We start from the raw sequence: 19336 nt of genomic DNA, 5'->3' as shown, positions 1-19336 counted from the left end.
GTATTTAGTATTTGATCCTTTACAGAAAAAATTTGTTGCCCCCGGGTAAATGGTAGAAGAATAAAATATTAACAAATTACTTCCCCCCAAACGAACACCTGCATCCCAAAATGGAAGCAAAACTGAGTGGCCCTCCATCACAGACCTCTGTATCCCATTAACATCAGGTCCAACTATTAGCAGTAGCAATGTAAACTTTCCTGGAACCGAACTTATCCCAGGCAGTGAATGAAAGACGTCCTATGTCTTTGTTAAGATTTGTTCTACGCAGTATCTTTATCTTAGTAGCCCGGGTCACAGTGTCTCAGAAGCCTACAGGGATAAGAACATTATTTTCCCAGCCCAGGCCATTACTCTTCCCTCTGAGTTGGGATGCTATAGCTACTGGCAAATTCCTACGTGTAGCCCAGTATCCATTTCCATAAGAAGGTGGGATCAATGTAAACATGGTGGGAATAAGAGAGAAGTTCTTCAGTTTTCATAATAGAATGTCAGCATTGTTATCTGTACATCTGACATCTCAGGCTGATGGATTCTACTTGTACCAACAATATAGTTCACCCTGGGGCAACTGGGGAGCTCCATTTTTAATTCCTGGCTAACAAGCTCTTGCCAGAAGTGGCAGCATAGACAGTTAAGATTGGTGAGAGAACCAAGGTTCACATAAGCAACCACCCCCTCAGTGTTTTCTAAACTGAATCTCTAAGTTAAATCACCAGGAAGCAACATAGCAAGACCTAAGCCCTCAGTGGAAGGCCACCATGGAAGTTATTTAATATGGCCTCTGCTTTTGTGTGAGGTCTTCCTGAGAAGTGGCTTCCTCAAGAATATGACTGCATTGTCCACAACACCGTGGCTAGAATCTAACTTGTGGCTTCTAACTTAGAAATTAAACCATGAAGAGAAGGCAGTTTAGGAATACTGTTAACTAGTACTGTGTTTTTATCTCAAGGGAGTTTCCACTGGCTTATCCATGAGGCTCTCCTGCTCCCGGGAGGGTCTGGCAGGCTTCCCAACTTACATGACACTCAAGGTGCATCTAAGATGGATCCAAGGGGGAAGTTGGGGCTCATCTGGATATAGATATCTGTAATAGTTTTGTATTTATTGATGGGGGAGATATTTGGGGTAACCTACCTTGAATGCTATACATAAGTGCCTTCTACCTAAGCATCCACATGATAAATCTGAGCATTTACCTCAAGGACCCACTCTGAATGCTCTTCAAGTCAGGAAACCCTCAACTGGGAGCAAAAGGAAGTCTCAAGGATATACCAGGGAGATTCTTATTCTGGGATAAGAATACCATTAGACAACCCTCTTCTCTGCTTGACCAAACTTTACCTTCCCTTTGGGACCCAGCTCAAATCCTGTCTCCTTGGTATAACGACAGCTCAGACTGAGCAATCCCTTCTGTCCCTTCACCACACCTATTATCACTGCAATTATTCTCTTAATATCTTTAGAATGTTGGCTGTAAACAAACTCAGATATTTCTCCAGCAAAATAGGTTTATTCGGGGGAGAAGGAATTGCAGTCCTGTGATGCGACCACCAGGAACTATGTGCAAGTCGACTAAAGCAAAGAGGAAGCTCCTTTATAGAGGGGAAAGGAAGTTGGGAAAGGCTGTTACAGAGTTTCCTGTTGCACTTAGCAATGGCGGTAGGGCACGAGAGCACCCCCTTCTGGCCGCCCTACTTCACTTTAAATGAGATGTCTGTTTAATTTTTTACAAGGCTACTGCTGGTGTAATGTATGGATAGTAGTTAGGAGTGGGAATTTGAGAATTTCTGATAGGATTTGGCCGTTTTTATTGTAGCGATGGGAAGGGTACATTTCAATATGTTGCTTTGTAGCCTGAACCTTTGTTAACAGGGCAAAAATAGCACAGGGGCAGGAGTTACACTCCAGGATGTGGATCTGGTTTATACTCTACCTCTGAGGACACCCTCTTCTGATCCATCAAGGAGAGTCAGGCCACAGAGCACCGACCTTCTTGTTCTCCCTTGAGAAAGTCTCTCACCAGATGAGGAGGAAAGCCGGGTGATCACAGGATTCTCCCGTCCCTGTGACAGCCCCCACATCTCTGGCTGGGACGACCACCCACCCACTCATTGCCAAATGCCTGCTTCAGGACTCAGGAGCACAGTTCCTGCTTTTAGTCAGGTCGAGGAGACAAGCACCCAGACAGCCCAGGAAATGTAGGGTGCAAAGTGCTGGGACAAAAGTAAACTGAATTGCTCTAGGGAACTTGGGAAACACATAGCTTTTCCCACTCCTTGTTATCGTAACTGGAGCAGGTATGAGAGGGCGGAACCCAAGTCAGACCTCTTTGTAATCACTGATGTGCATGCTCTGGAATCTCTCTCCCAGGAGGAGGCTGGCAATCCATGAGCAATTTCAATAACTCCTACCCGGGGCATTCTGAAGGAATTTTCTTGGTACCAGTCTAAATGAGAGACATCATAGAAAATGTTAATCTTTTATTATTTCAAGGAGGTAATACATAATCCAGTATGCCAAAGCACTAGGGAATTAGAGGCAGCAAATGGCCAGAGTTTTTGAGAAGAGCCTCCTGCTGCATCTCTGAGCTCCCACCTGCCCACAGCCCATGGCTGCTTACATGAAAGCCTGGTCTGTGACACGGAACTTTCTGTGACTGTAGCAGTGGACAGATGACCCAACTCAACGCCCCACAGATGGAGAAAAGGTTGTGTGTGTGCAGCAGAGGCCCTGCCAGGCTGAACACACCAGGCAGCCCTCAGTCCTGTCACAGCCAGGTTGATGTGGCTATTGCCTTTGCAGCAGCCAGCCTGTCTAGCACTTGGTTTTATTTCTCTGAGCCTGTAGTGGGCAGGATGTGAATAAATCCTGAGTCAGAAATTAAGGAGAAAGACTTAGTAGTGTTAATACTCTGGGTGAGAAGAGACAACACTTGTCTTTGAGGAGGGTGGGCTGGGAGTCTTGTGGAAGAAAGATGGAAACACACAGAATGGCCATGGGCTGCAGGCGTGGCCTTGAGGCCGTCAGAGGGGATTTTCACTGTACATGATGGGGTGGGGTAAGGGCGTGGGCACTGGACTGCTTCCTCTGGCACAGAGTTGAATCAGAAGTTCATTTTCCACTCATAATTGGTTTCCCACCCCTCGGGCTGAAGCAAATCCTGCCCGGGCACCATGGGCGGCCTTGGAGAGATGTGTGGCTCAGTTCTCCAGTGTGGAGGGGAAGGGACTCACAACTCAAGGAGACCTCTCTCCCCCAACCCAGCTCCTCTCCTTTGCAAAGGACCAGGGAGGGAGGTGAGAGCCTTGGGCACCTCTTAGTAAAGCCCCATCACCATTTTTTCTGGAGAATTCATTTTGGTGGGACCCAAAGCCCCTCCCTTGGCATGGAGCAGATTTATTTCCACCCACAGGAGGGCACCTTCCTAGAGACTTAATAGTGGCATGCAAGTGGGAATCACAGCAGTGGCTCTGGATGCCGTAATACTCGTGGATGTCATTCACTTCAATAGGACTGCCTGGGCTGGAGAGCTGGAGGGAAGGGGCTGCTTCTTCCCAGCATGCACTGTTTCCCAACCAACCCTGGCCAGGCCTGAGCCGGGTTTAGATGCCGCATAGGCTGATAGGTTTTTGGTTTGATAGGAATGGAAAGAATTTTTTTAAAACCATGCCACTGTGTTCTCCAAACCCAGAGTCATTGCTTTTGACAAGAAAGGACAACCACAGCTCCATAGTGGCCAAGGCTTGTGCAGCACAGAATGCAGTATGTTTCAAACATATAAGCCTTGGTCTGAACAGGTGAACAATGAGCTGCAGTGAACACAGAGACTCAGGACCCAAATCCTCTAGTCAGTGGAAGGCTCTGTTGTTGCCTTATCCTCATGCTCCTCGAAGCCCGGGACCGGCTTCTGCAGAAAGTGCATGGTGGCCTGAATCACCTTGTCTGGTCCAATATTGTACACAGGATGAGTAGGCTGCTGCAAAGATAAGAACAGATGCCAATTAATCACCCCAATGGTCCTTGGAAATTTGACCCATTAAATGCACTCGTAAGAATTCAGCATAAGGAATTATTAGAGATGCACACAGAGATTTATCACACAAGGCCCTAATATTCAACAACAGGATAGTGGTAAAAACATTTTTTAGTGCATGGGACACAAAGGAGTACTATATAGCCATTAAAAACATGCTTTCAAATATTTAATGATATGGGCAAATGCTTATAACATAAGTGAGGAAAACAGTATGCACATTATTATCCCAAGCTTATTTTTTTTAAATGTGTTTGTAATTACAGTATGTGCAATTCAGAGTAAGGATATTTTAGGTATGCCACTTGGAAAAATGCCATTTTTCTGAAAAATGTTTTATCAGTATTTTACGTTTATCTTTTCATTAGAAAGATGCAGTTAAAAAATAAAAAATAGGGCCAGCCCGGTGGCTCAGGTGGTTGGAGCACCATGCTCGTAACGCCGAGGTCACTGGTTCGATTCCCACATGGGCCAGTGAGCTGCGCCCTCTACAGCTAAGGTTGTAAACGACAGCTCTCCCTGGAGCTGGGCTGCCCTGAGCAGCCAGAGGTCCGCATGAACTACTGCGGGCTGCTGTGTGCTGCCAGGAGTGGCCGGTGGCCAGCGTGAGTGGCCAGGAGCCACCGTGGGTGGCTATGTGCTGCCGTGGGTCACCGTGTGCTGCCATGAGCGGCTGGTGTCCCGCAGCCGGCCTGAGCTGCCATGAGCTGCTGTGAGCAGCCGACCGACTAGGGGAGCGCAAGGCTCATAATACCAGCCTGGGCCAGGGAGCTGTGTGCTACACAACTAGACTGAGAAACAATGGTTTGAACCGGAGTGGGGTGGGGGAGGTGGAAGAAGGGAAAAAAATAAAAAATAAAAACGTGCTTGTATATGTGATGCATATATATAGGCAAAAATTGGACAAATACCAAAATAGGAAGTGATATGATCAAGTGTTTTTAATTTTCATATATATAAATATATATAGATAGATATAAATAATATATATCCCAATTATTAAAACAAAAAACATTTACATTTCTAATAAAGAAAAAGGACCACTATGCTATTATGCAGTAAAGGTGTCAGACTATATTTAAATACTTTTACATTATTCCACTATATCACAGAAACCCAAAAGAAACTTTAGATCTGAGATAGGGCACAATCCTAGGCCAGTATTCAGGACTCTTCCACTCTGGGAGAATGAAGACGGGGACATAACTGCAGGAGAGATTTTTAAAAATTTAAAATCTATGAGCAACTTCATGCCAAAACATAAAAATTCAGATAAACTGAACAATTTTTATAGAATATAAATTTTCCAAATTGACTCAAGAAGAAATTATTTAAAACCCATATGAATAAATTAAATTAAATCAGTAATAATAATTGCTTATTCTGCCACTACCCCTAAGATGCCAGGCCTAGATGGTTTCTCAGGCAAGTGTTATCAAACCTACAAGAAACAGATAATCTCTAACCCACACAACTTTTTCAAAGACTGAAAAAATGTAGGGGAAGGAAGAAACCCATCTAATTTTATAAGGCTGTGACATTATCCTGAAACATAATCTGGGGAGAACAACAACAAAAAAATTTTAGATCAACCTTATGAACATACATGCAAAAAATATTAAATAAAAATACTAGCCAAAAATATCAGCAAATTGAATCCAGCAGTGTATTAAACAAACATGCACACTCACACACTACTATGACCAAGAAGGGCTTATCTTGAGAATGTAAGGTTAACAGCAGAGTATTTATTAACATACCATATTAGATTCAAGGAGAAAAACCAGATGCAGAAAAAGCATTCGATAAAATTTAACACTAGATTATGATTAAAACAAACAAAAACCAACCTAGCAAACCAGGAATAAAGAGGAACGTCCTTAATCTGATATGAAGTATTTATCAAAACCCCATAGTAAGTATCCTCCTGAGTGGTGAAATTATAGAAACCTTCCCATTACAATCAGAAGCAAGTCAGGCACGCCTTCTACTTCTACCTCCAGTCAACACTCTATAGGAGTCTTAGCCAACATTACAAGGCAAGAACAAGAAATAAAATTCTTAAGAATCAGAAAGGAAAAGGCAAGACTGCCCTTATTTGAAGATGACATTACATTCTAAATAGAAAATCCAAGAGAGTCTACAGACAAACTATTATAACTATTAAGAGAGCGCAGAGATTTCCGGTCAAGATGACAGAGACGGTAAACACTGTGTTTACCTTCTCTCACGACCACTTCAAAATGACAACTAAACTACAGAACAAGCATCATTGACAATCGCCTAAAATGTAGCTGAACCGAGGCCCTACCGCTAAGGACCTACAGAAGAAGCCACCTCCAGACTGGTAGGAGGGGTGGCGAAGCAGAACGGGCTGGTCCCACACTCACGTGTGACCATTAAAAATCAGGAAGGATATCTTTGCTGTGGAGATCCCCCACCTCCAGGAGCGAGGGGTCCCAGCCCCACACCAGGTTCCCCAGCCCAGGGCTTCAGTGTCCAGGAGAGAAGTCCCCATAACTTCTGGCTGTGAAAACCAGCAGAGATTGTGGCTGAGTGAGACCCAGGGTGGCTGCAGTCCCAGGCAATCCTCTTAAAGGGCCCACACACAGACTTACTGACAGACTCTCTTGCTCTGAGTTCCAGCACTGGGGCAGCAGCTCCAAAGGCACCAGGGACATACGGGAGGATTTCTCAAGTAACACCCTGCCCCCCCCACCTCGCCCCCCCAAAAAAACTCAAAAAACAAAAAGGCAGATTAAATTTTTCATTCTAAACTTCAAATGTTCTATTCAACAAAAAACATTGAAAACAAAGTGAAAAGATAAGTCACAAACCAGAAGAGATTCACCACACACACACACACACACACACACACACACACACACACACACATCACTGACAAAGGATTAGTATAAAGAACATACAGACAACTCCTATAAATATAAAAGAAAAGGGCAAACAATTTAAATTACAGATCAGGAAGAAAGTGAGCAAAGGATATGAGCTGGTGGGCAATTCACAGAAGACATAACACAAATGGCCAATAAACATGTGAAAAGATGCTCGACCTCAGTAGTCATCAGTGAAACGCAAAACAAAACTGAGATACCATTTCACATCTATCAAATTGGCAGAAAGGAAGTCTGACTGGAGCGTCTCCGTCAGTGCTGTGTGAACGTAAAACACACAGCCACATAGGGGAGCAGCTCAGTGCCTTGTAGTGAAGATGGAGGTGTGGACTCTCTTCAACCCAGCAAGTCTCTCCTCGAGAAATTCACAAAAATGTTCACTGCAGCACTGACACCATCAGCAAGAACTGCAACCATCTCAATGTTAACCAACAGGAGACTAGAAAAATAAATCAGGATACATTTATACAAGGGAATACCCTATAGTAGTTAAAATGAATGAACTACAGCAACATAAATGAACACAGATAAAGCTCAAAAGCATAATGGTCAGTGAGAAAAGCAATGCAGGATAAGAAGCACAGCAGATCCTGTTATAAAAAGTCTGAAAACATACAAAACTATTTTGTTTATGGATACATACATATATAGTAATAGCACAAACACATCTGCAGGCATGATAAATGTCAAATTTACGACAGGGTTATGCTGGGGAAGGAGGGAGGGGAAAGAACGGAAGAGGGTTGCATAGGAAGCAAACAAAAAAATGTTAAGACTTGACAACACCGAATGGCTGTTACTCTGATTTTCTCTGATTACTAGGGAGGCTGCCCATCTTTTCATTCATCTACTGGCCATTTGTGTTTCTTCTGTTGGAACTATCTTGCGACAACCTGCACAGGGCCTGATTATCTGATGGCTGTGGACAGTCTTAGCTGGACTCATGTCTCCGGCTCAGGAGCGTCTCCTGCAGGCAGACTGGTCTAGGGCTGGATGCAGTGGTTAGCATCCTACCCTCATGGGCTGACAATTTTTCAGGGCAGCAGACACACACAAAAACGAATTAAACACACGCATTACAAATTGTGATGAGTGCCATGGAGGGCACAAACAAAGCACTGTGGCAGAGCATTTGGGGCCATCTCATTTACAGATGGTTTGAGAAGGCTTCTCTGGAGAGATAGTACACAAGCTGAGAGTTCCAGAAGACAACCATACAGTGAGGGCTGTGTGGCTGCAGGTGCCAGAAACTTCCTGCCTCTGAGCAAGTTTCCTTGCAGAGGGAACTAACCCTAAGTGGTCCAGGTCCTCGACTCTGGGATAAAGGTACAAAACCTGTCACAGATTAGAACCCCCGCCTACAAGCCTGAGTTTGCCTCCAGGTGCATTTCCTCCATAGTCATCCTCATGCACGAGCTGCAAACCAGGGGAAGGTGGTGACTGCCGGCTCACCAGCCTGTCCAGACAGCAGAGTCAGTTCTGCAGAGCAAGAGCAGCTGTTCTTTTCTTTTGGTAAGCCCCTGTCCGGGGAGCGCTGTAGAGAAAGGGTGTTAAGTGCCCTTGTCCCACCTTACCAGAGCGTTTTCAGGTACACCCAGGACAACATCGTGCAACATGGCTCCACTGCCGAAGTGCTGAGCTATGGACAGGCCGCTCAGGCAGTAACAGGTGTGGTAGAAGTCCCGCGACCTGCAAAGACAGGGTGGCTTTGAGCAGGTGCTCCTCTGCTCCCCACAGCCCCCCTCCACCAGTGCCGCCTCCAACCATAAAGTAACCACACCAACTCAGAGGCCCAGGACACACCCACACGTCCCACTCTGCCCTCCTCACGGAGCTCCAGGCAGCCTGGTTTTCCGTGGGAGCATGTTTCAAAGCCCCATCCTTCAGCCCTAACAGACAGCAGAAATTGTCATTTTAGAGTCAGTCTTTCCAGCTGTCTTCCAAAAAGGGCTCTCTTGGGTAGTGCTAGGGCTAAATTAATATATTTCTCCAAGAAAACCCACCAAACTGTCCAGAAATGGGCCAAATTCTTCCTGATAAATTGCTGGGGACCAGCCTCAGCTGGGCCTTACCTTGGATGCTGACAGCAGCCGGAGCTGTGTGTGTGCATGGGGGGGTGAGAAGCAAAGGGGGCAGAGCTTATTTGATTTCCCTTTTCTTTTATTTGGCACCTAAAGGTATTTATTCCATAATAGTTGTGATTACAATCTCTGTTCATGATACTCAAGGGTTTTAAAATCCTGTTCTTTTTAAATCAGTTTGGTTAATTAAAAAAAAGAGGAAAGAAATACTACCACCTCGGCAATCCGTTTGCCTATCTGGAAAGGGGAGTGCATGTCAGCTGTAGGAAAGGTTGGGCACTGGAGGTGCCAGGATGGATGGCACTCAAAGGGGGTGCTCCCAAGTGGGGTGCTTCTTCCCACACCACACCAGCACTAAGCATCTGCATGGAAAGGGACAACCCTTGTAAAGGTTGGCACCTTCTGCCATCTGGCTCTGAGTTGGCCTGAGTTACACGCAGCTCTCTCCCCTTCTCGTCCCTTCCTCCCCAGAGAGAAGGCACTCACTTGCCAGGTTTATCCAGAAGCCCCCCAGCGGGGCACTGGCAGCACATAAGAATGTACTCCTGCAGGGCCTGCTGATGAAACATCCAGTGGCTCATGCTGAGGGCAGGGTCACCTGCAGAAAGACAAAGGATCAATGAGCCAGGCCTGGGAGAAGACAGCACAGCATCAGTGACTTCTTTGTATTTTATCACCCAATGGGAACAGTCAAGGTTTCCTTCTATTCTTCTTGGACCAACGTTGAAAATTACATTCTTGGGACACTTGATGTCTTCACCCAAGTCCCATGACATGTCCCTTCTCTTGAAACTTGACATGGGTCAAAGAGCAGTAGTACAGAGTGGCACTTTTTGCTTGACTTGAAGGGCACACATTACCCTAGATGACCATCTGCAAACACCTCTGTGGCAGGCATGGACTAGCTGGTTAGCTCACCTTTCCAGACTCAACTCTGTTAGTGCTTCTGAGTTGGTCCAAAACTCTTTCCTCTGGGCTTCTTAAGACATTTCCTCTGGTTCACTTCTGAACTTTGTTAACCAGACTCTAATTCGCTAAGAGAACTCTTAACAGAGGTAATAATGTCTGTTTCTTCTACTTTGCTAATCCTGAATGTAATCTATCCCCAAAGGGAATTCTCCACCTCTTCTCTTGGCTCAAAAAATGTTCCCAAGAAGCATGACTAGGAACTGCCCTCCTGCATCATATAATGTGGCAGCCCAAGCAGAAATGGACAATTCTGGTAATAATACCAAAGTACTGATAACCAGCTGGCTTCTTCACTCTAGAGGTCAATTGGTATGGTCAGAGAATTCTGTGGGCCACAGTGATCAAGTGGGGAGGAGGGACAAATTGCAAGACAGATGAGTGAAGAAACATTTACATGGGAAATGATTTTTTAAAAATACACATGTAGGATATGCATTAAATGCTTTGTCAATTTTGTACCTTGATACCTGGGCTACAAAGATAGCAAACAACCTGTAAATAGCAACTGAAAGTTAATTTTTCTTTCTTCTAGTCATTTTTTTTTCCTCTAAGCAATTTTCTATATAGTTATTATCATTATGTATCTTATGTTTTTCATTTAACACTATAGGCATAAACTTTCCTGTTATGCTACATAATCTTTATAACCATCGTTCTGAATAGCCACATAGTATTTCATTACATGGATGGACAAGGTAACTGCATTAATATAGGCACTGGGCCAAAACTCTCATATATATGAGTATAGAATCTTCTATGGTAAAAATTTATCAGAGTTTGCAGTAAACACAGCATATAAAGGGAGTATGTAAGCAAAATATTTAATTGTGGAATATTTAGAATACTACAGAAAAAAGTTTTTAAATTTCTTAAATGAGAGAGGAAGAGATGAGGGTGGTTGGAAAGTGATTGCTATTTCCTGGTTTGAGCGCTAGAGGAGAGACAAGGTGCAGTGGTTGGCTGACATTTGAGGGTCACGTACAAAAACCACTCATCTCCAACACCTGAGTCACACGTGGCCTCTGAGATGCTCATACTAGACGTGGTGCACAGGGACTGAGCCCAGTGGAAGGGGGAGCACTTGCAGATCCCCCCTTCGCAGGCTCACTCCGGAACACATGTTCACTGAAGCACTCGAACTGTTTTAATTACTTCCCTTTCTTCTTTCCCCACCTATGAGCACAACTGACTTTGTAGACAATACGATGAGACTTCACCCTTCTCTTACTTATTTCCAAAGTTGTTTCCAGTACCTTGCAATTATTTAAAAAATGCTACAATAAACATCTTTATGATTCTTCTCTATGTTTAGGATTATTTTCTTCAAATAGACTCACAGGAGTGGAATTATTCCGTTAAAGGGAATAAACATTTTTAAGGCTTTTAACAGATACTGATAAACTACTTTAAGAATTTAGATAGCTGCCAGCAAAATTTAAGATGTTTCTGTACTACCTCCAGCATTGGTTACTTATTAAAAAGTTCTCCGCAATTAAAATGTTAAAAAGAAATAGTACCTGATCATGTTTTGATATGCATGCCTTTGATTACTAATTAGGGTGAAAATTTCCTATATCTTTTTTTTTTTTCCGCCTAAATTGTATTTCCATTTTATTTCTCAAGCACATGGAATGTATTTTTAAGCTTCGGGTCACTTAATGATCACCTAATATATTTGTCTGCAATAAATATATTTAAATAAATTAAATCAAAATGTATAATACCATAAGCCTTCATTTTTAGAAAGTTTTCCTTCTGGTTTGAATTCTCATAAATTATTATTAATCAAAATGATTGACTAATTATCATTACTAAAATTATTAGTCAAAATATAAACAATATACATATATTACAAAGTCTGATAGTTAATTATTAAATATAGCATAATGAAAAAGATATTACAATTTGATTAAGGAATACTTCAAAGATGCCAATTTTGTGTTTTGTCTTGTTTGGTGTCTCAGCAGTTTTTTGTTTTTGTTTTTTTTCACATTAAAAATAAGTTTATTGCTAAACATTTGGAGAACAATATGTCTCAAATGGTTATAGAAAACGTTAAATTTGTACAGTAACATTAAAAAAGAAAAACATTTGGGAAAAGTCTGTTTTATGTTTATCCACCTCTATTTTGATCATTGTTGTCTTGCTTTTGCTATATTCTGAAGCTCAGGGGATAATGTGGTTGGTGCTGGTGTTTGTCAAATGCTTTTATGCTATCTAGAGAAAGTTAAACAGCTAATGTTTTTCTGTTTGTTTGTTTGTTTGTTTTTATTAGTTTCAGGTGCACAAGACAAAGTAATACTTAGACGTTTATCATTTATATCCCTCACACTGTGTGAACCCCCTTCCCCCATCCACTATTCCTCTGCCATCGCACAGAGCCATTACATTTCCACTGTCTCTATTCCTAATACTGTACTCCGCTTCTTGTAAGTATATACATACATATACATATACATATACATATACATATACATATACATATACATATACATATACATATACATATATATATATATATATATATATATATATATATATATATATAAAATTATAGTTGGCATTCATTATTGTTCAGCTTCAGGTGTACAGTGCAGTGATCAGGCATCTACATCATCCCTGAGGTGGTCTCCCTAATGAGACAAGTGTCCATCAGATACCCTACAAAATCTTTACATTATTGATTACGTTCCCCAAATTAATTTTCAAAACCCCGTGGCCATCTTGTGGTTACCGACTGTTTTCTAATCCCCTCACCTTCCCTCTTATCCTCATCACCCCGCCCATCTAGCAACCCTCAGTTTTTCCTCTATGTCTCCAAAACTGTTTCTGATTAGTTCATTCACTTATTCTTTTCTTTAGATTCCGCATATAAGTGAGATCATATGGTATTTATCTTTCTCTGTCTGACTTATTTCACTTAACATAATGTTCTCTAGGTCCATCCATGTTGTTGCAAATGGTAAGATTTCTTTCTTCTTTATGGCTACGTAGTACTCCATTGTATAAATGTACCACAGTTTCTTAATACAGTCGTCTACCGATAGGCATTTCGGTTGTTTCCATGTCTTGGCTATTGTGTATAGTGCTGCAATAAACATAGGGGTGCATAAAGATTTTTGAATTGGAGTTTTGGATTTCTCCGGATAGATACCTAGGAGTGGAATTGCTGGACCATATCCTATAACTTTTGTTTACTAGTTGTATTTCCTTTTGAGAGTGCCTTCTAAGATCCAAGAGTCATTGTTATTAATCTAGCTTTCTATTATATTTACCCTTGTTTGTATCATATCCTACACCTATTTTTCCCTTTTTGCTCTTTTGTTTTGGTTATACGTATGCATTTTAAAGAAATTACACACACATATATATAGAGGATGCCAAAAAAATGTATACACATTTTAAGAAAGGAAAAAACTGTATTAAAATTGTAATACTCAATATATATCAGTAACAGAAGATGAATACAAGTCATGTGTATACATTTTTTGGCATCCCAGTATACGGTTTACACATATGCTGTAATCACATTTGATTTTTTTCTTTGTGATTTCTTCTTTAAAGAAGCATATATAATTGGTTCAGGGATTCTTGGGGGTGATAAAAATTCTACACAGATTATGCTGATGGCTGCACAACTCTGAATGAATACACCAAAAACCACTGAGTTGTATACTTTAAATGGGTGAATTGTCTGGTATGTGAATTACATCTCAAGAAAACTGTACTTTAAAAAGCATATTTATTAAACTTCAGGATAACTGCATTAAATATCTGTACAAAATATACCTTTACTTCATATCCTATAAGAAAGAAAAGACTGTCATTATAAGGTAAATGATAACTCATTGTTAAAAACGGAATCTGAAAAGAAAATGCTAGGTTTATTATTAAATAGATCACAGAGTGCTTCAGTTACCTCCTACATTACTGAAATCTAAAAGCTCAAAGTTCATAAACTTGACAAGGAACTCGCAGAGATCTGGAATTTGCATACCAACACACAGAATTACAGTGAGATGAAGGGAGATACGATTACAGGGAGATAACTGCACTGGAATCAGCCTTTTAAATCCATTATACCTGGACTGGAAATTCCAGAGCCTCATTGTAATGTCATTTTGTGTTTCAAAGGTTCTTTGTATCTAAGAAATCACAAGTGTTTCCAGAGACAGGTGCAGCCACATGCAGCTCAGTTTCACAGGTGGACAAATACAGGCCTGGGGTATGTTCCAAAGCACAAACAACCAGCTAGTAACTATCAATCCAGACAAACTCATAGGCCTGCTGCTTTCTTATGGATCCACAAAAACAAAATCTCTTACTAATATTTAAGTCAGCATTTGATATTTTTAAGACACGAATAATAACTCGTGCTTCTACTCACACTGTCTCCTACACATGCTCAGGCAGCCACTTGCCAAGTCAGGGTCCCCCCCCACCCGCCAAACCCGGATTCATGGGCTGGCGTGTGTCAGTGCCTTGTTATCGTTTCAGTTAGCAATAGGATCTCACCTTTTAAAAGGATATACATTCATTTACTAAATAAAAGTAGTAATGCACATCGTAAAAAAGGAAAAAGAAGAAAGAAAAGGGCAGAGTATGGTAAAGACAGAGAAGGTTTAAGAAGGACGGCTCCTGCCTCCATCTCCTCCCCTGCCCCAGAGGCATCCACTGTTAAAGGGGCCTTGTGTCGGCTTCCAGGAAAAGCTGTGTAGATGCCAGGCTGTGTGCACACAGACTGATCTACGCCTGGCCTTTTAAACTTTAGGTTGTGTCCTGGAGAACTTTCCACATCCTATTGTATGCAGCTACTGTATATTTTATGATCTTAGACTGTATAAGATCATAATTTGATCTTTTGATGGGCAGTGGGGTTGTTTGCTATTAAAATTCCATTTCAATACACATTCTTTGCTAATCTCTCTGCAGGTAAGTTCTTGACAGTGCACTTGCTCAGTTCAAATAAGCCAAACAGATGTCTCCAACTACCCTCCGAAACATGATGCACCTATTTCCACCCCTATTAACAGAACAAAAGTGCCTGTTTCTCAACTCTCCCTAACATACATACGGTATCAAGGTTTCTAATCTCTGTCAGTCTGATAGCAAAAACAAATAGTGTCTCTCTGTTTTTATTTGCATTTCTTTAAGATCTTTTCATTTGATTAATGGTCCCGAGTAGTGGTTACAAGCAGGGCTTTGATACCGTTGTAGGTAGCAATCAGGTCTTATAAAGCAAGTCATTTACCTCACTCACTGTACTTTGTTTCCTCATCTGTAAAATGGGGATAACAAGTACCTATTTCATACGTTTGTTCTGAGGATCAAATGAGAAAATACATGTGACACAGGTTAGTCCCTGTCTTACGATGAGGGCTTGATAAGTCTCAGCTGCCAGTCGTTGCAGCAGTTGCAGTAGAAGTGATAATAATCGTTCTTTTTCTCTCTGTTCTGAACCTGTCTGTTCAGATCCTTTGCCTATTTTTCAGTTGGGCTGTTCATCTGTTTCTTATTGATTTAGATGACGTTCGCAAATGAAAGAAATTAGCCTTTCATCATTTGTCACAAATATTTTTCCCACCTTGCTACTTATTTTGTTTACAGAATTTCTCTTTTTGTAAAATAATCGTGGTTGTTTTTCTTTATGCAAGAAATACGTATTAATTATAGAAAAATTAGAAAATGCACATAAAAAAGAAAGAAAACAAACATCATCTGTCATTTCACAATGCTTCTATTGATTTTTTTGGAGTCAACTCTTCACTGAAACTAGACTTATATACATACTGCTTTGAAACCTAACTTTGATCATAGTATATTCTGAATATCTTTCTACACTGCATCTCCTTTCAACTCCCAACATCAATATTTTGTCCACTGCTCAAAACACTTCCCAGAACCCTGCTTGGTCCAAGTCCACTGTTTCTGAAAAGTGGGTGAGTGTCACGCCCAGTACCGGCCTTCTCCCAGGCAGTGAAAAAAGTTGGAAACACCAAGATTCACAGACAACCTTTTCCCCAGGCAAAGCTTTGAATGTGCCTCATCCTCCAGAACTTGTGCTACAATAAACAAAATGTCAACCAGGACCCCCCTTGGAGACGTTGGCAGGTACTGCTCCTGTTAGAGCTCTCTCCTGATTTTCTTGGCCACTGCACAATGACTGCGTCTGATCCCTGCCAGGGACAGGTTTGTGAAAGGCTCTTGGTTTTACCAGGGGTTTGACCTCACCAGTTCCAATAAAGAGATCACTAAAACCCCAGGTTATTTATATTTAGAAAATGTTGGACTCTGGGAGAATTCCTGACTTCCCCACTATAGTGGTCAAACCAGAGAGCGTGCAGGCTCGAGAGTCAGGGGACTGACTTGTCTTAAAGCTGAGGGGCCCCAGGCCAGGAAATCTCAGGACAGATGAGAAAAGAATGGGAGGGCAGGACAGAGGCTCTCTTGACTTCAATTCAGTATCAAAAGTGGCTACAACTCAAATGAAATTAAGAAACTAAAGAAAGGCGCTCAGAAAGAACAGCCAAACAAGAAGAAAACAGTGTGTGTGTGGCGGGGGGGGGGGGGGGGGGCAGTAGAAAAAAAATCTAATCTACATTTGAGCAATTAATTGCCCAACTACTAAGTCCAAACAAAAGCTTCCCTCTGGGCCTCCTCTTGGCGCCCTCAGAGACACCCTGTTCTCACACTAAATAAGAAAGATGATTCAGGAGTCAGCAGGCCGTCTAAGATTTCAAGAGATAATAAGGGACGGCTCCCAGAAGCTTTGCTTACCCTCTAACTGCCTTGGTTTTATACTCCCATTTGAGAAGCCACAGAAATGAACGTGGGTCTTGCCATCCCACTGGTGCAGGTGGAACAAATGTGCATTTAGGTTTCTTCAACAAGTTTAAAATACATTTCTAATGTCAGCAACTACGCAGCCAGACAGACACAGTGGGTCTTTCCTCTGTGAGTTCTCGGCCCCTTTATGCAATTGTATTCTTTGTCACTGTTGTGACCATGTACACGGCATGGGTTTTCAGTTCTGATGTGACAAATACGGAGCTCTGCATTGGAAACCCAGGGGGCCGTCACCGTGTGGCCCAGGACAGGCACCCACCTCCTTTCAGCCACAGCCAGTTTGAAGCAGCCATGACACCTAAACTATTGGAACTAACTCCTAGTCTGCACGCGCATGCCTAAGGTAGAAGGTTCCAGGCGGGGCATTCAAAATCCAGGACAGACAGAGCTTATGTCACCCTCTCTGAAAAAGCACTCTGGCTTCCTGAGTTGGTTAGCAGCCGAGGGAAATCACCCAGCCCTCGCCAACAGCTCTGGCTTACCTTGAGCGTGCAGTGCCCGGTGGAGCAGGGGTAGGAGCCCCGCCTGCCAGAAAGAGTAGCAGCCATCCACCAGCTTGTTGCAGCGGCCCTGAAATCCACCTTCAAAACGCATCTGCCGGCTTGTCACCCATTGCTGAGAATGAGACAGAGAAGGGAGAGGCAATTGTAAGCTAAAAGAGACACAGAATCCAGCAAGACAAGATCTCCAGAGGCCAATCTTGGGAGGGAGGGTTCCTGTCTCTTAGTTTCTTGGTGCTGTGACTTCTTACTTCTCATGGCCACAGATGCAGAGTGGACCATTTAAGCTAACTTTTCCAGGCAACCAGCACTGATCTATGATCAGTGCCTAACACAGAGTTAACGACCTTTTCCCAGGTTCTAAATGGCTTCTGGTGCTGAGAGAATAAAGAGGGCAAGCTGGCTTGTAAGGAGACCTGCAAATGTCTCTTAATTAACAAGACTTAACTAGGAAATTTAAGGCAAGACCACCAGGGTCTCATTTCTAATCACCACCCCTGCTCAGGGAAGTTTATTAAAAGCAGATAAATGGAGGGTGGCTAGTTAGCTCAGTTGGTTAGAGCGTGGTGCTGGTAACACCAAGGTTGTTGATTCAATCCCCACATGGGCCACTGGGAGCTGCACCCTCCTTAAAAAAAATAAAATAAAATAAAAAGCAGATAAACGGAATTTTGTGCTACATCTCATCAGATGACCTCAAACTGTTCCTGACTTTTACTTGGCTCCTGAGGAAATTCATCCTGGGTCTCTTAGCAAGTCACTCACAGGCCTGGAAGCAGACGCCATTAGTCCCAATGACCAGTGATAGCTTTGTCTGGTCTAGCCTCTCTGCTTCTCCAGGGAACCTGGCTGGCTGATAAAAGAAAATCTTTTACTTTGAACCTGTAAAGTGGCTCCTGATGTCACTCAGTGGTCACCCATGATATCACCATTCCTTGCTTATCTCCAAGTTTTCTAAACACACTCTACTATTAAGATCAAGATAGTCACATGGGTTGGGCCTCTAGCAATGAGCAGAACCAACTGGCTGAGTAGATAATGACATTTCCATCTCCCTCCCAGACCTCCAAGGTAGCTGCAGCCTCCAGCCATGAGCTTACAGAGTAGGGTATTTCCCCTGTACCTAGATGCTCACTAGACTGAGTTCCTGAAAGTAGTCACTGCGGACCCTTGTAGAAAGAGGCGGGGGAAGGGAGTTTCCCAGCCCTCTTTTAAGTTCATGGTTGTAGAGTTTAGATTATATGCCTGTTCAAGGCAACACCCACCCATAGAGAGTCATAATCCCCAATTCTTAAGAGAAAGACATAAAAATTGCACTGCAAATGCAGGCAGTAATATATCCCTAGTCAGTCTTAAATGAACCAAGTTTTCAGGATGATGCCATTTAATGAAAGTAAGCTAAGCATTAATCAAGAAAACAGTCACTAGAGTGGGAAGTCCATTCTTCATTTTTACTTACCCCAAAGATGAAATGTTTTTAAGCCAGACTAATTTTTTCCAGTGCCTAAGCTCATGGGTTTATTCTCATGACTACAGGCAGGAACTCTGTTAGCCCTTCAGATGTGGATACAAGTTCTCCCAAAGCAAATGGAGGGGAGGGAGTAGTTTGGGTAAGAAGGACACCAACATTATTTGAGCACCTACTATGTGCCAGGCTGTTTATATATGTTCTCTTCTTTAACTTTCAAGGAACTATTATCTCTATAGAGGGGGGGAAAATTGAACCTAAAACATTTAAATTAAGCAATTCTCCCAAGGTCAAATGGCTAGGAAGTGGTAGAGATTGGGTTCAAATCTAGAATGTTGTCTTTGTAACTGAGGCATTCACTAATTATATTCTTTATTTCTGCCTGGGAGATAGAACTTTTATGTTTCATGCCTTGTTAGTAATCAGATTTTAGTGGATTTCAGAGTCCAGTGCACAAAGCTGGCCATTTAAGTATGAACTTTCAAGTCTTTAAGGACCTTCAAAAAGCGTGTGCTAGCGGAGGC

At 42.3% G+C, this 19336-nt stretch overlaps 1 protein-coding gene across 1 annotated transcript in view; it reads right to left on the bottom strand.

Moving 5' to 3' along the window:
* Positions 1-2468: 2468 nt before the first annotated feature.
* The window catches only part of FNTB (farnesyltransferase, CAAX box, subunit beta), a 61347-nt gene continuing 44479 nt past the window's right edge, over positions 2469-19336 (bottom strand). Inside the window, exons 9-12 of the mRNA XM_019733415.3 lie at positions 17327-17459; positions 9516-9627; positions 8523-8637; positions 2469-3979 (exon numbers count right to left, since the gene is read on the bottom strand). Coding sequence (XP_019588974.3) covers positions 3848-3979; positions 8523-8637; positions 9516-9627; positions 17327-17459 — 492 coding nt within the window. The 3' untranslated portion in view covers positions 2469-3847. The remainder of the gene's footprint in view (positions 3980-8522; positions 8638-9515; positions 9628-17326; positions 17460-19336) is intronic.

This window comes from Rhinolophus sinicus, chromosome 3 (assembly GCF_057876585.1).
Source record: "Rhinolophus sinicus isolate RSI-liver-muscle chromosome 3, RSI-T2T, whole genome shotgun sequence".
Lineage (NCBI taxonomy): Eukaryota > Metazoa > Chordata > Mammalia > Chiroptera > Rhinolophidae > Rhinolophus > Rhinolophus sinicus.
The sequence above is the reverse complement of the archived record's forward strand: the minus strand, read 5'-3'. Positions and strand labels throughout refer to the sequence as shown.